This window comes from Cebidichthys violaceus, unplaced genomic scaffold (genome assembly GCF_023349555.1).
Source record: "Cebidichthys violaceus isolate CVI_PGR_0920_01 unplaced genomic scaffold, fCebVio1.0.p SCAF_29, whole genome shotgun sequence".
Taxonomy (NCBI): domain Eukaryota; kingdom Metazoa; phylum Chordata; class Actinopteri; order Perciformes; family Stichaeidae; genus Cebidichthys; species Cebidichthys violaceus.
Window position 1 is genome coordinate 2911224 of NW_027176472.1, and position 17066 is coordinate 2928289.

General features: G+C 41.8%; 2 protein-coding genes and 1 non-coding gene across 3 annotated transcripts; all 3 read left to right on the forward strand.

Annotated features, from left to right (window-relative positions):
* The first annotated feature begins 370 nt into the window (after positions 1–370).
* On the forward strand, positions 371–5734 carry manf (mesencephalic astrocyte-derived neurotrophic factor). The gene is made up of 4 exons (XM_068722252.1): positions 371–555; positions 2612–2739; positions 3211–3352; positions 3815–5734. Exons 1-4 carry the CDS (start codon positions 468–470, stop codon positions 3997–3999), a joined length of 543 nt encoding a protein of 180 aa, XP_068578353.1. The 5' UTR covers positions 371–467; the 3' UTR covers positions 4000–5734.
* A 1496-nt stretch (positions 5735–7230) lies between these two features.
* Positions 7231–13867, forward strand: rbm15b (RNA binding motif protein 15B). Its single transcript, XM_068722251.1, has 2 exons — positions 7231–7948; positions 8831–13867. Exons 1-2 carry the CDS (start codon positions 7428–7430, stop codon positions 10959–10961), a joined length of 2652 nt encoding a protein of 883 aa, XP_068578352.1. The 5' UTR covers positions 7231–7427; the 3' UTR covers positions 10962–13867.
* Positions 13868–15807: 1940 nt separating this feature from the next.
* Positions 15808–15911, forward strand: LOC137880794 (U6 spliceosomal RNA). The gene has a single exon (XR_011103830.1). It is a non-coding gene; the product is annotated as a U6 spliceosomal RNA (small nuclear RNA).
* Positions 15912–17066: the final 1155 nt, after the last annotated feature.

Here is a 17066-nt window from a genome sequence, read left to right on the forward strand (position 1 = left end):
AATTATTATTGTTTGTTATTTGTTTTTTTATATATGTTTTTTTTTATTTGTTATTTTTTTATTTCATTTTGTATGTTTTTTTAATTAATTTTATTTCTTTACTAAAAAGAGAGAAAAAAACAAACATTTCCATAATAAACAAAGTTCTTATATCATAGTTCTAGTACGTGGGAACGTGGGAACGCTTCATGAGGAGCACGTGGTAATCGTGGACCAATCAGACGGCGCCAACTGGACGTTGCTGCCGGAACGTTCTGCCTCCGTCCAATCAGAGGAGATCGCGTGGAAGGCCACAGGAAGAGTCGCACGTCTCGACCAATGAGAAGCGCCGACATAGTGTGACGCAGCACACACCGGAAAAGAAAAAAAAGAAAAAGCCCACACACGTACAGTCAGTTTACCGGCGTCTGTGTCGAAGAAGCGCTTTCTTTATTTTGTCTTAAAAAGGTTTAAAAACGAACCGAAAGATGTTGTCGTTAAGCGGGCTGTCGGTGGCTCTCGCGCTCGTTCTGGTTCCCGGTTCCGGTGCAGCCTTGAAAGAAGGAGACTGTGAAGGTAGGCTGTGTGTCTGCTAGCTTCGGGTAGCATTAGCATCAGCTACAGCGTTAAAACTGAATGGTGTGTGGAGCTTCACCAACTTAAAAAAAAAAAAAAAAAGAAGATATTACAGGAAGTCATGTGTGTAGACACAGCTGGTAATGATGGAGGTTTAGTTTTAAACGATGGTGTAATATTTGTGTGTGTGTGTGTGTGTGTGTGTGTGTGTGTGTGTGTGTGTGTGTGTGTGTGTGTGTGTGTGTGTGTGTGTGTGAGAGAGAGAGAGAGAGAGACACATCTGTATGTCACCCTTGAATAAGATAATTAAACATATTTATTTCTTATATTAACCACCATAGAAACCTCTATACAGTGTTAATGATAATAATATTAAAGCTGCAGCTAACTATTATTTGTCATAGATGAATCTTATGATTATGTCCTCTTTGTCTATAAAAAAAAATGTCTGACAATAATGCAAATTGTAATTTCTAAGAGTTTAGTTTATTTACAAAACAGTTAAAACACAGGTTTGACTATCAGATATAATGGACATAAGGTATGTGACACCTGACAATAGGGGCAGATATGAGTAGATAGTATTAAAAATATGTTTTCTAACACGTTTAGAGTTAAAGTTTATGTATTATACAGCAATATTTACAACCTACAGAAACCTGTCCCTAAATACTAACGACACTAACCAATAAACATGTATTCCATCAGTCTACACACCGGTTAAGTAGGTTAGATTAGAAGCAATAAATAGAGACACATAAGTGGAAATATGGTTTAAATTGATTTCAGAGTAGAGTAAGTATTTTAAGAAGTACCTGGCCGTTTAGGACATTCAAGCTTTAGCATATTTTAGTAAACTGCTGCTCCTAAGAGTCCAGAGATCGACTTGTTTTGACCAATAAAACTAGTGAATGTTTGTCATTTTTACTTGAAATAGCTGCTTTATAATTTTATTTTTGACTAATGAAGTATTTGACTAATTGTTTCATCTCAAGATCTCATATTGATCTATCATCCCAGTTTCAAACACTCTTGGAGGTATTAAAGTTTGTAGAACCGCGATTTTAAATATTCAAATTCATGGAAAAGAGTCGGCTTTCCCTCGTAGATATTGTTTATTCTTATGTTATGTTCTGTTAATTATTCTTTAACAGGCAACTGTCACTTTGCAGAAAAGTCTTTGCACTTGTTGTAAAAAAAAAAAAGTGGCATTAAGTAATTAAGGAAAGAGTAATGTTACGTAGTTGTAGTATAACGTTTCGTAGTTATAGTGGTGTAACATTACGTAGCTATAGTACTGTAACGTTATGTAGTTATAGTATTGTAACGTTACGTAGTTATAGGAGTATAACGTTACGTAGTTATAGTAGTGTTACGTTACGTAGTTATAGTAGTATAACGTTACGTAGTTATAGTAGTGTTACATTACGTAGTTATAGTAGTATAACGTTACATAGTTATAGTAGTGTTACGTTACGTAGTTATAGTAGTATAATGTTACGTAGTTATAGTAGTGTTACGTAGTTATAGTAGTGTTACGTTACGTAGTTATAGTAGTATAACGTTACGTAGTTATAGTAGTGTTACGTTACGTAGTTATAGTAGTATAACGTTACGTAGTTATAGTAGTGTTACGTAGTTATAGTAGTATAACGTTACATAGTTATAGTAGTGTTACGTTACGTAGTTATAGTAGTATAACGTTACGTAGTTATAGTAGTATAACGTTACATAGTTATAGTAGTGTTACGTTACGTAGTTATAGTAGTATAACGTTACGTAGTTATAGTAGTATAACATTACGTAGTTATAGTATTGTAGCGTTACTTAGTTATAGTAGTATAACGTTACGTAGTGTTACGTAGTGTTACGTAGTTATAGTACTGTAATGTTATGTAGTTATAGTAGTATGTTACGTAGTTACAGTAGTGTAACGTTACGTAGTTACAGTAGTGTAACTACCAAACCAACAGCTAAAATCTCTCATTGTGTTGGTTTGTCCCACAGTAGCTGTCTCTGTGACGTTGTCTCACTCGTGTCGTCCTCTTTCTCTCAGTATGCATGACTTTCCTCGGGAAGTTCTACCAGTCGCTAGAGGACGACAACGTGAACTTCAACAGCGCAGACATCGAGAAGGCCATCGTAAAGACCTGCAAAGACGCCAAAGGCAAAGAAAACCGCTTCGTAAGTGAACTACAGACTGTTACTGGACCTGAGATGTGTGGAGAGGGAGAGTTCACATTTAGTTTTATTTGTATTTATTTGATTTTGTCTACTCTCACCTTCTCCTCTCTTGCCCCCTTTTTTGTGTGTCTGTCTGTCAGTCAGTCAGTCAGTCAGTCAGTCAGTCAGTCAGTCAGTCACACATACATTACCCAGATCACACATAACATGAACATGAACACACACACACACACACACACACACACACACACACACACACACACACTCTATTAATACCTATTAATTTAGCTGGACCTCAGTTTCTCACTTTTACACTCTTCAGTCTAAACCTTTGTTGTTCTCCTCACTTTGTTCTTGTTCCTGTCTTACCTTGTATACTTCATTCACGTGTGTTCATGTACTTGTTTTATACACACTCTTCTAAACGATAATAAAATACACGGTTAAAAACGTTTAACTTCTCTCGTCTAGTGTTACTACATCGGGGCGACGAGTGACGCGGCCACTAAGATGATCAACGAGGTGTCGAAGCCGCTCAGCTACCACGTCCCGGTGGAGAAGATCTGTGAGAAGCTCAAGAAGAAGGACAGTCAGATCTGTGAGCTGAAATACGGTGAGGAGGACAACAAATATCTTTCTCATATTTAATATATATTTTAAAAAAAAAACACTTTACTAACATGCGTTACATTAAATTAAGAAAGAGGTGGGGTTTTTTTATCCGAAGGGACTTTAAATATTTATTAATATTATTACAAATATTTTAGAACGTAAAATACAAATATGATATATTAAATATAATACAATATAAAATATAATTTTATTATATTTTATATTTATTACATTAAATTGAATAATAAAGATTTTTTCTCAATCCAGTTACAAATTGATCAATAATCAAATATTGATTCAAAGATAATTTACAGTCATTGGACAAAGAAAAGAAAATAAAGCATTTATTTTGCATTTCCATCAAAAGGACGGCGAACAGCAGCAACAACATTTCTTTTAACGTTAAAGACGACGTCTAAACCTAAATAATTCATAACCCGTTGTCCTTGTGTGTCCCGTGCAGACAAACAGCTGGACCTGACCACGGTGGACCTCAAGAAGCTCAAAGTGAAGGACCTGAAGAAGATCCTGGAGGAGTGGGGCGAGTCCTGCAAAGGCTGCGCCGAAAAGTCCGACTTCATCCGCAAAATCACGGAGCTCATGCCCAAGTACGCCCCCGCAGCCGCCAGGGCACGGACAGACCTGTAGCCAAAACACACACACATCACAACCACACAACTTTAGACTTGACTGGGAACCACACCGCTATCCAGGAAGAGGAAGAGGAAGAGGAAGAGGAGGACCAGGAGAGGAAGAGGAGGAGTTTATCTGGGTTCTTTTTTATTTTTTTGGAGGTGTACGCTCATCTGGTAATCCTTCCCTGCTATAAGTCCCTCACTATACTTTCAAATCATGTGTCAAGAATGAACTCATTAAAGGGGAATTACGAGCATTGTTTTTATTTATTTTTTTTGCTTATGTCGTCAATACGGTTCACGGTATACGCTGGCTGATTCTCCAGCAACGTCAGCACACACACACACACACACACACACACACACACACACACACACACACACACACACACACACACACACACACACACACACACACACACACGTAATGGAAACAGCTGGAAGGTAAAGTGACAGCTTCCTGTTTCACAAACCAACTCGTCTTCACTTCTCCAGCCGACATCTTAACGCCAAGATGCTTTTTTTTTTTTGGGAAACTTCACCCTGATGTTTTTTTACGGTGACTTCCCGTCGAACGCGGATGATGTTCAACTCAAAGGAAAAGAATGTGACGCGATCTTTAAAGACCTGAGATCAGACCTTCAACATCAACGTCTTTTTGTTTCAACCGATAGTTAACAAAGTCGCCCGTATTCAAATTGTGCCATCATGTTTAAAGAGATGTTATAACTTCTTGTTCTCTGTCAGCGTGTCGTCACCAATAATCAACGAGTTCAACTTTTGTTTTGATGGAAAAGGACCTGAATGCTCAACATTGCCAGTTTCACATGATGCATGTTTAAATACAGGTGCTTCGTGACGAGTCGTGACGAGTCTGTGTTTTATGGAGAAGACTTTGTTCACACGTGACACTGACGGGTCTTAATGTGGCGAATCGGACCGGTTCACTCTCACAAATAACCAAAATCTCCCGAGATGTTTGTAACGCTCTATAGCGTCACTTCAGGCGTCGTGGGTGAAGCCGGCGCTGCTCGATTAGAAAGGTGAGCGAGTTGTAATAACTTTATTTATAAAGCGCCTTTTTTTTTTTTACAAACTGTTAAACCCAGAAATCAATTAATTTACACAGAAACACTCACGGAGGCCGCTGAGTGTGGGTGACTTGTGTTAAAGCACATCTTTGACAACAAGTTAAATCAATATTACGGTGTGATATTTAGGTGATTATTGTTTTGTTTTGATCTGGTTACGGATGGTTTGTGTGGTGATATATTCTCACGTTTGGTGTTTTGTGAACGTAACTTCTTGAAGTCCTCCTCGGCTCTCCTGCCGTCCCGCTCCTCTCCTCTGAGCGGCGCCGGTCGATCGGCTGCAGTTTTAATCCGATCACGAGTTTGATTCTAGGATGGTTTGAAAATTTACCGAAAAAAAGAAAGTTGACCGAACATTCAAAATGATTTGAGTTCAGCTGTCGCAAGAATATTTAAGGTTCCACATGTTAGACAGACACACACACACACACACACACACACACACACACACACACACACACACACACACACACACACACACGATGGAGATCTTATTGCTTGATGTACTCAATAGAAACACAAAAGTTTTGTTTTTACTTGAAACAGGAAATGAAAACTTAAGATATGCCGTTTGTTTCACATTGACCTCTTTTTTTTTCATGTCATTTGTTACAACTGTACTATTCTACTTTTTCATTAAAATATGAAAAAAGCCCACGTTGAGCAGAGGGTCGCATCATTTCATTAAACATTTAAGTCAAGTGGAAATTGAATGTTTGTACTCTGGATCTATTCAGGCGTCAAAGGCCCAGATTCACAATATGAATATTATTTATTATATTAAATAAAAGCCACAAGCTTTACAGAATAATAAAGATACGAGAGGATTAAAACTAGATAAATACAAATAAGATATTGTTGTCAAAGTCTTAAGAAATGGAACAGATGGTGTTATGATTATCAGTACCCTTTGATATCCTTCTCTACTAAATAGCCTCCAAGTTGCAGTATTTATGTGGTGAAAAGTATATTTACTCAAGTACTATACTTAAGGATAATTTTAAGATACTTTACTGAAGTATTTTCATTTTATGGGTGAAATATTCAGCTTTTACTGCACAACATTTATGTGACTAATTAAAAACGGATTAATATTTACAATCAAACCACATCTGCTTTCTGGACCAGATGCAAAATAAAAACAGTATTAATACTAATAAATATATATATATATTTATATATATATATATATATTTATATATATATATATATATAAATATATATATATATAAATATATATATATATAAATATATATATATATATATAAATATAAATATATATATATATAAATATATATATATAAATATATATATATAAATATATATATATATATAAATATATATATATAAATATATATATATATATAAATATATATATATAAATATATATATATATATAAATATATATATATAAATATATATATATATATATAAATATATATATATAAATATATAAATATATATATATATATATATATATATATATATATATAAATATATATATATATAAATATATATATATATATAAATATATATATATATAAATATATATATATATAAATATATATATATATATTTATATTTATATATATATATTTATATTTATATTTATAGTATTAATACAATATCCTTCAATCCATTATTAACACTGACAGGTGTCATTCTACATATTGAGTACTTTTACTGTTTGATACTTTGAGTACATTTTGCTGATATTACTTTGAATGTAAGACTTTTACTTGTACCAACTGAGTACTTTAATACTTTTACTTGAAGGAGCTTTTCATTGTTTTAGTTTAAAGTTTGAATAATACCCGATGGATTTCTTACATGTTTGTTCCTCTATCGTTTCAAAAAAATAATTCCTTGAGACGTTTGCATTTATTATAAAAAGTTGACATTTAAACTCGTAGATTTATAATTAAAAACATGACTTCCGTCCAAATCTTATTTTCTTCAAAATAAATAAATAATTAAAATAAAAAAGTATTGGTCCCGCTTTGAAAATACTTTCCACGCATAAGTAATATAATAAAAATGTTTCGTTTCTGTCTCCAAAGACAAGGCGTGTGACGCCATGACGTCCGCCGACGTCGCGTCATCGCGCGCTCCGCCCTCCTCCGGGGAAAAGCGCACATTCCTATTGTCCAAGATGGCGGCGTAGGTGCAGACCCCTCCGAGGGCTGACATGTTTTTAAACGAGTTTACGCTTTTATTCGGACATTATATGCGAGTATTTAAACGCGCAGGCAGCGGTTAGCGTTTCTATACCGGAGCGGTCGTCGCCTGCCACGTCGGAATTCGCTGCGCAGGCGCGCAAAAGTTTGAGCTCCCAGCATCCTTTGAAAAGATGAAGAGGCAGGCCGGGAGAGAGACGAGTCCGTCCAGGGCCGCCGCTAAACGGATACGGGAGCGGGAGAGCTCGCGGAGAGAGGAGTTGCCGCTCCCGCCGCCTCCGTTGGCTCTGCTGCTGGCGGAGAGCCGGAGCTACCACCGACGGAGCCGGAGCCGGGAGCGAGAGAAACCGCGGCTACGAGAGGAGCGAGCGGCGGAGATCCACCACCGACACGAGCTCAGCCTCCTCGGTCGTCCGCCGCTGCGAACCACGACGTCGGCGGCGTCGACGGCCGCCGTGGAGCAACAGCTCCCGACCGCCAGACCCGGCACCCTGGAGTACAAGACGCTGCTCATCAGCAACCTCGGCTCGCAGGTGTCGGACGAGCACGTGGAGGACGCGCTGTTTCACGAGTTCAAAAAGTTCGGCGACGTCAGCGTGAAACTGTCGCACACGCCGGAGCTCGGCCGCATCGCATACGTGAATTTCCGGCACCCGGAGGACGCCAAAGAGGCCCGGCACGCCAAATCCTCCAGGTTCGGTTTCTTCTTCTTCTGTCTTTCTTTTTGGAGGATTATTGGCGCTTGGCAAACAATGGATTGGTGCATTACCGCCACCAGCTGGTCTGGAGTGTGGATAGTAGTTTAGTAAACAAAATGAAATAAAGGAAATAAATAAAACAAAACAACTGGCTCATATTTCAGGTTTGGGTTCTTCTTCTTCTCTTCCTTCTTCTCTTCTTTCTCTTCTTCCTCCTCCTCTTCCTGTTTCTCCTCTTCTTTCCTCCTTTTCTTCTTCTCCTCCTTCTCTTCTTCTTTCTCTTTTTCTCCTCTTTCTTTCCTCTTCTTCGTCATCCTCTTTTGTTCCTCCTTCTCTTCTTCTTCCTCCTCTTTCTTTCCTCTTCTTCCTCCTTTCTTTCCTCTTCTTCCTCCTTTCTTTCCTCTTCTTCGTCATCCTCTTTCGTTCCTCCTTCTCTTCTTCTTCCTCCTCTTTCTTTCTTCTTTTTCCTCCTCTTTCTTTCTTCTTTTTCCTCCTCTTTCTTTCCTCTTTCCTTCTTCTTCTTCCTCCTCTTTCTTTCCTCCTCTTCTTCGTCATCCTCTTTCTTTCCTCTTCTTCTTCTTCCTCCTCTTTCTTTCCTCTTCTTCTTCTTCTTCCTCCTCTTTCTTTCCTCTTCTTCCTCCTCTTTCTTTCCTCCTCCTCTTCTTCCTCCTCTTCCTCTTTCTTTCAGTTTAATGGTGGACTTCAAACACCATTATTTAAGGTGCATTCTGCCTCCTACCTGTAGCATCATGACCTTCATGACCGTTTATTATCATTTAAACACAATAATAGTTTATATTTATGATCTCACAGTGAGTCCTGTGTGTCCTCCTCTTTACTCTACAGGAGGTAACATCTTCTCTCTCTCTTGACTCCAGGTTGGTTCTGGGCGATCGACAGCTTAAAATCGAGCCCATGTACGTGAGGAGGCGGAGCGTGACGCCGCCGCCGGACGCCGGGTATTTGCCCCTCCACGCCCCGTACCCTTACCGGCAGCGCTCGCTGTCGCCGCCGGGTCCCGGCGCGAGCAGAGACATCAGGGACATCCGGGACGTCCGGGACGTCCGAGCTCGACACTACGCCCTGGAGACGCTGGGGCTCAGCAGAGAGAGGGAGAGGCTGCTGGATTATTACGGCATGCTGGACGAGAGAGGCCGACCGTACGGCTTCCCTCCGATGCCGGTGGTGGAGGATTTAAAACCCGAGGACGACCAGAGGGCGACCAGCAACCTGTTCATCGGCAACCTGGACGGCAACGTGTCGGAGGCGGAGCTGAGGAGAGGGTTCGACAAGTACGGCGTCATCGAGGACGTCGTGATCAAGCGGCCGGCGCGCGGACAAGGCGGCGCGTACGCTTTCGTGAAGTTCCAGAACCTGGACATGGCCCACCGGGCCAAAGTGGCCATGCAGGGGCGTCTGATGGGGGGCAACCCGATCAAGATCGGCTACGGGAAAGCCAACCCCACCACGCGGCTCTGGGTCGGCGGCCTCGGCTCGGGGAACTCCCTCGCCGCCCTCGCTCGGGAGTTCGACCGCTTCGGAAGCATACGGAACATCGACTACGTGAAGGGGGACAGTTTCGCTTACATCCAGTACGAGAGTTTGGACGCCTCCCAGGCCGCCTGCACCCAGATGAGGGGCTTCCCGCTGGGGGGACCCGAGCGGCGCCTGAGGGTGGACTTTGCTAAAGTGGAGGAGAGCCCCTCTCGGCCGTTTCCCACCGGTTACCAGCCGCCCGTCGCAGCCCACTACGAACTCCTCGGAGAGGCCGCCGCCTACGGCCGCCACCGCAGCCTGGAGCGGGAGCTGAGAGGAGCGAGGGACCGCTCGTCGCCGCCGGCGCCTCCCCCGCTCTCCCACGGCCTCCTCACCCAGAGGGAGAGAGAGAGGGTCGTGTTGGAGAGGGACTACCCGGCCAGCCCCACCCGCAGCCTGGAGAGGAGGACGGTTGGAGTGGAGGCGTTCGGGAGGAGCGCGAGAGGGGCGAGGAGCCGTAGCAGGAGCAGGGAGCGGTGGCTGAAGGAGAGGGAGGAGCGGCGGAGCAGCAGGAGGAGGAGCAGGAGCGCGTCCTCCACCGAGCGGCTGACGGAGGAGCGGGGGAAGGAGAGGGGGAGGTCGAGGGTCAGAGGACAGGGAGGCGTCGCCGTCTCTCCCGACGCGAGCCCGGACCGAGCGAGGGTCCGCGCTCCGGACTCCACCACCGAGCCGAGAGACCACTCGCCCGAGAACGGAGGAGGAGGAGGAGGCGGCGGGCGCCACTCTACGGCCGCCAACGAAGACGATCCGCCGTCCGGCCGCCACCACGGCAGCAAACGATCCGGCGAGCATCTCAACAACCACCACCATCGGAACAGCGAGGTCGTCGCCGTCGCCGCCGCTAACACCGCCGCCGTCTCCGCCGCCGTCCACACGGACTCCTCCTCCTCCTCCTCTCCCGGCACGCTGTCGGAGTTCGCCCAGGCGTCACTCGCCAAAACGTGGCACGGCTTCTTCGCCCTCAAGAACAGCAGTTTCCCCGCCAACCTGTACATGCTGGAGGGCGGCTCGTCGTTCTTCAACGCCGTGATGAGGGACACCCTGAAGAAGCCGTCGCCGCAGAGCCAGAACCAGAACCCCCAGAACCAACCGGGCCAGCTGAAGATCGCCCAGCGGCTCCGCATGGACCAGACGCGACTGGACGAGGTGTCCCGCCGCGTCAAGCTCGGCCGTCCCGACGGGTACGCCGTCCTGCTGGCCCTCCAGGGCCCCATCGACCGCCAGGCGCCGCCCGCGGCCCCCGAGCCGGGCCTGCAGGCGCGCCTCCTCCGACACCTGGTGACCTACCTGCGCAACAAGGAGGCGGCCGGCGTCGTGAGCCTGCCGGCCGCCAAAGAAGGAGGACCCGGGGCCATGCTGTACGCGTTCCCCCCCGGGGTGTTCTCGCAGCAGTACCTGCAGGCGGCCAAGAGGACTGTGGGTAATCTGGACGAGGAGCACATGGTCGTCGTGATCGTCAACGACACTAACTGACACTGAGGCGCTTTACGGAGGCTCGACTACAGAATACTTCCACCGTTGTCCTTTCGTTCGATATCTTATCAAAGACACTACATCTCTCTCTCTTCCCGTCTGTCATTACTTTATATCGCTGAACTCGTCACATTTACAGAACATGATTTTACGCGACGGGTCGTTTTAAAAAAATAACACTTAAAGGACGTTGAAGTTCTACACACACACACACACACACACACACACACACACACACACACACACACACACACTCTTAAGCTGTAACGGACAAACACTAAACCTTTGGTTCAAATGCTCGTTTACTTTATTTGTTTTATCTTTTTATCAGGAGACGTTCTGTATATCACACACACACACACATGTACGTACATACACACATATATATATATATATATATATATATATATATATATGTATATACATACATATACACATACACACTCGGAGGTTTTTATACAAAGTGATTGTACTACGATGATATCTGTCTCCTTAAAGAAACACAAAAAGACTCCACAGCTGTGACTCTGTATCTTAACACCCTCCTGTGTTTTTATCAATGAACCATTCCAGTTGTTCTTGTTTTAACGGTGCGAGTGTGTTTGCATGAAGAAGAAGAAGAAGAAGAAGAAGAAGTTATGTTTTGCTGGAGGTCACGTGATCAGCTGTCATACGAGGTCCGATCATCTTTTATATTGTATCCAGACTTCTTCTTAGATTTCAATGCATCCTCCTCCTCCTCGTTTCCTTTCCCGTGTTTCCTTTAGTGTGTTTGTACGACGGTTCTTCTCTCAGTCTGTGTTTCACTACATGTTCTCTGCTGTGGACGTGTTTCAGACTCTATATCAGTTTAAGTGACCGCTATATTTAGATTAGTTTCACCTCTTTCACGTCGTCTCTCTGAGGGGAACCGAAGCTTTTATCTATGATTCAAACACACCAGACTCCATTCATAAAAACAGGGATTCTACCTCAAGTAACACAGGAGTTGTTGGTCTACTGCTACAGTCTAAATACAACGTTCACTTTAACCGCTATAGAGTCTGAAACACGTCCACAGCAGAACTCACCGACTGACAGAAGAACCGTCGTACGAACCCACTTTAAATCATCCGTACTGTCCCTTTAAATGCAGACATTCACACCTGTTTGATTACTTCTGGAAGTACTCAAACACCGGGGCGGTCATTTAATTTAAAGTCACTTCAGTCATTCCTAAAGTCTCTAAATCTCTCATTTCAACAACAAACACTCCAGATGAGTGAATGAACTACATGTAACCCGGTGATGTTTGACGCTGTGCTGCTGTTTAAATGAGGTCGTCCGGCTGGTTTATTACCTTTTAAATGTGTTTCAGCTCCGCGTTGATGTTGTTTACTACGTTTATTGTTTTTATTTTTGTTTTGTTTTTTTACAAAAGCCAGGTTGTTTGTGTAAAAACCTCTCGAGGAGACGGAGTGTTTTTATCCGTGGAGGAGTCGGTGGTGAAGAGAATAAAGAAGAATTAGACTGAAGTCTAACCCTTTTTAATTTGTTTTCTTACACATCTAGAGCTCAACCGAGTTATCTCTTAGTTTTGATTCATAATTTGGTCTTTAAAATGTCGCCACGGTCTACGTAATAATTCAGAAGACTTCACTTTAAATATTATTTCTTCATGTTGAGCTTTGACGAAACAGTGATTTCCAAAAACATTTTTTTTAACATTTCTGACAATTTACAGACGAAACAATCATAAAATACTGATCAATAACAATAATCATCTGTACACAAGTTGAACAAGTTAACGCTCAGTGGTGGAAAGTAATCCGGTACATTTAAATACAGCTTTTGTATATTTGTACTCGTAGTATTTCCATTTTCTACTTCATTGCGTTTCAGAAGTACATATTGTACTTTTTTTTTTTTTTTACTCTTTGTTTATCTGACGGTTAATTTGTCAAACATTGCTTCTAAAAACACAAACGAATAGATGTTTAAGTCAAACAAAGTACTTTTATTCTGGAAATGAGTCTAAAGTTTTCTCGTAGAAAAAGTGTCGTCTGAATATTTCAATCTGTTTTCATTATGAATCAACTTGTTTCAGTCGTTTTCAAAGCTCTTCTGCAGAAAACGCCTTATTTTTCATCTCGTTTAAAGACACAAACTGTTTTAAACGAGTTGAAAATAAAGTTTTATGACTCGGTTACAGACAAAAAACTTTATTGAGAGTTAAAACTTTGACAAACTGCAACAAAAAACTGCTGCTCACACTTTAACTCCTCTTACAATCCTTTAATAATACAATAACATTATTCAGCATCATGAGTAGAATTTGCTGTCAATGCTGTAGTACTTTTTCATATTTTATGTCTCATAACATTGTGGTAATAACACTTTTTCCACCACTGGAAGGAACACGTTCACACATGGATTCATGTTTTTAGTTTATGTCCTAAAAGTACATTTAGTTGTCTTCACTTCAACACACACAGCGTCTCATTTATTTAGTTTTTGGTTCTAAAGTTGTTCTGAAGAATAAAAACTGGTTGAAACTGTGAACGATAATCAGCCTGAAGAGCTTCGACTCGTCCTCCTGAAAAAACCCAAATATAAAAATAAAGAAAAAAACAGAATAAATGTGGTCGCGTGACGCAACATGTCGCCGAATGTTTCATCACAGCCTGTAAATAAAGTTTTGTACAAAAACGCCGTTAAAAGAAAGCTAAAGAACAACACTTTATATCCTGAATGAACTTCCTGTTTCCTGTTATAAACGGGTGACGTCACTCAGACCTGCGGCTCAAACACACGACGACAATCTCTGTTCGTACACAGACTCCCGCTTATGGTTCGTTCTCTGTGTCAACATATTAAAAATGTGTATTCTGTATTAAAAGAAAATGTAATAAACATGTTCTGCTCTTTCCAAGACTGGACGGCAAGGTGTCGTTTGTCGTTTTTTTTTTCCTTATAAAGTTTGTTCAAACACTCTCAAAAGAAGTTCTCAAAACTATTATTATTATTATTATTATTATTACTTCAGTAAAAGTCCCAAATTCTAAATATGACTTGAGTGAAAGACTTTCCTGCTAGACGTAGAAACCTTTGAAGTTACTCTTTCCCTGCCTTCGAGTAGTTGAGTAAATGTACATTAAGTATATTCACATGTATGAATTTTGAGCTCGATAGAAATCAAGAAAACAATCAACAGATTAATAGTTAAATAATTAGTTAACGGTTCCAAATGAGCAAACAGTAAAAAAAAAAATCAGCTTTTACATAAATGCACGAGTGAAACACAATCTATTGATATAATATTTAATAATATCAAGTTTATAAAGCCACACTGAATAAACAGCTCGAAACAATAGTGACTGTAAACAATGGGTTAAACTAAGTGAAAGTTAAAAAAAAAAAAAAAGGAAGAAAAAAAACGCTGATTGTGATGTTGTTTGATTGGTTATTCTAGGTGTCAGTCAGCCACACCTGCGGTGATTGGTTGCAGGTAAATTAGGGGGGCGGGGCGAAGAGGAAAGAGGAAAGCACGGAGAAGAAGCCCGAAGAGAGAAATGTAGAACATGCGAAGGTCGATAGTTTAGTGAACGTTTAGGTTATTACAGAAAGGAAACTGTTTTTATTTATTCATAACACAGTTTATTAATATATTCTGTGTCTGTGTGAAGCTAAAGTCGCTGCGCCTGAGGACTGTCGGTGTGTGTTTCTGAGGAGGACTTCACCTCCTCCGCTGTCACCTTCTGGACTACAAACCGTGAGTTTTAGACCCTCTGCTGGCCAAAGCGAGGAATAGCAGCCTGACAGCAGAATTCATTCTATGATTCTATGAAACCTCAATAACTGTCACTTAAAAACAACAGTCCTGTATAGATGATAGCAGCGGTGATAACGCTTCTAAAAGTTGTGTTTTAATTCAAATGCTCTAGTCTAAACTCACGACAACAAATATCATAATTCTATTTATAAATTGTGATCTCTTTTTTTTTTTGGGCGATTGTACTTCATCAATGCACATGAATATAAGTGAGTAGTTCGTGTTTCGTGCAGTACTTTTGTGTGTTTTCCCCTCCATGTTCTGCAGTCAGACCACAGACGCCCCCCTCGCTCCATAGACCGGCCACAGAGCGACGCCTGCTGGCAACAGGCGTTTTTATTTTATTTTTGAATGAAAACAGGAAGCGGGAAGAATCCACATTGTGTGAAAATAGAGAACAGCGTTTATTCACTGTTAAAACACACATGTGGACTCTAGAGTGAGTCTGAATGAGGTGGACTACATGTCCCTCTTGTCCCCCTTCAGTCCTGATCATGTTTAGAACACATAAAGAGGTTCAGGGTTCTTCATAGAAAGTCCTGGCGAGTTTATCTGCAGCAGAACAACACGATGAAGACTTAAAGCTCCAGATGTGCACTCTTGTGTTGTTTCCTCCTGGTTCGTCTCTCAGCTTCTGGTCTCAGGCTCGTGTCGGGGGTTGGTGTGGGGGTCTGTGAGGAATGCAGGCGGAGCTGTGAGTAGATCCTTTTGTCCTCTCGTCTGCAGCTCACCAATCCTGTCCGACTGACGTCAGCGCTCACTGACTATATTTCCCATCGGCCTCGTGGGCTCCTCAGCAGGGCAGACGGGACCTGAAGTGGGTCAGACTGTTTCAGACCAGATTCTGGAGCCGGTGGAGGGTACAGGGTTCACAGCGCAGCACCCAGGCCTCTTCATACTTGTGTTTTCTGCCCAGATAGAGACATTCTAACCCTGTTTTTTCTTCCTCACAAGCCCCACATGCTCTGCTACTCTCCCTAGTAGGTCTACCCGGGTCTAGACCTATAAGAACCCCCCAGGAACACTGGTTCTTTGAGTTATTTCGATAGCTCATACTCAAAATTGGAACGATACAGAGAAGATTAGCATGGCCCCTGCGCAAGGATGACACGCAAACTCGTGAGGCGTTCTCATTTTGCTAAAAAATAGAAAAATATGATTAAAAATACGATTTTTTCATATTTGGGGGAAAACAGCGCCACCATGGCCGCTGTCAGTACTGCAGCAGTACTGCAACAGCAGAGCAGAGCGCCTTCCGTCTGGTTAAGGTTAGTTAGTTAGTTAGAGCCGTGGCTTTCTTGTGAAAGTCACGAGGGGCACACAGGGAGCATTTATCGAAAAGACCTTGGAGTTTCTTTATTGAAAAGCATAACTTGTCCATAATACTGGACATTTAATTTGGGTACGGTGTGAATCGTGAACTGCCTCATTTTGGACGGGATTCTGGTCATGAAAATATCTTCTACACATATCCACGGCTGGCCTCCCTTTGTTAGACCACAATAGTGTACATTAAAGTAGAGATGAAACCCTTTAAGATCACATCCCCCGCTGATATTGCAGTTATTTAATAAGATACGGTATTTGAGATACCTTTTGGAAATTATGTATTTCATAATTTCTGTATTTGAGATATATACCTTTTTGTTTGAGACACAAACCTTTGGGACAGAATCATATTGTTTAACACACACACACACAGAGGTTATTAAATGATAGGTGTGTGTGTGTGTGTGTGTGTGTGTGTGTGTGTGAGAGAGAGAGAGTGAGAGAGAGAGAGAGAGAGACAAATGTGTAAGTCCGTTGGATTCCATAGACACATGACTAAGACCAGCACAACATTTCTTATCATTTTGGCTAAAAGTGGTGTATAACGAGTAAAAATTGTGGGACTCGGAGCAATTTGTTCGTAAAAATCACAGAATACTTCCCTGCTCCGAGCCGAGATGTCACCACTCTAGCGCTTAACATTCCGTGCAATACACTAATTTTCCTGAAACTTAACCTGTGATGTCATGAAAACTGTGCTAGCAATCAAAATGCTCATTTGGCTCAATAAAATGCAGCGTTTTGTCTACGTTTTAAACTTTAAATCATTGTTCTACGTTAATGTATGGCTATTCAATATGGGCCCAAAGTTAAGTGTTTTTTTTGCTCTCTTCACACCGAAACCCCATTCAAGTGAATGGAGAAATTTGCTCCGTTGTTCGCGATTTTCGGGAAAACGGCAGGGCGAATCTTTGAGAAAATACATAGCACACGATTCCCGATCAGGCCGCACGTTTTGATGTATT

Coding starts and splice junctions, on each gene's coding strand:
- manf (XM_068722252.1), top strand. CDS start 468: ATGTTGTCGTTAAGCGGGCTGTCGGTGGCTCTCGCGCTCGTTCTGGTT. Junction 2,740..3,210: donor AAGGCAAAGAAAACCGCTTC/GTAAGTGAACTA, acceptor TCTCTCGTCTAG/TGTTACTACATCGGGGCGAC. Junction 3,353..3,814: donor GATCTGTGAGCTGAAATACG/GTGAGGAGGACA, acceptor TGTCCCGTGCAG/ACAAACAGCTGGACCTGACC.
- rbm15b (XM_068722251.1), top strand. CDS start 7,428: ATGAAGAGGCAGGCCGGGAGAGAGACGAGTCCGTCCAGGGCCGCCGCT. Junction 7,949..8,830: donor CGGCACGCCAAATCCTCCAG/GTTCGGTTTCTT, acceptor TCTTGACTCCAG/GTTGGTTCTGGGCGATCGAC.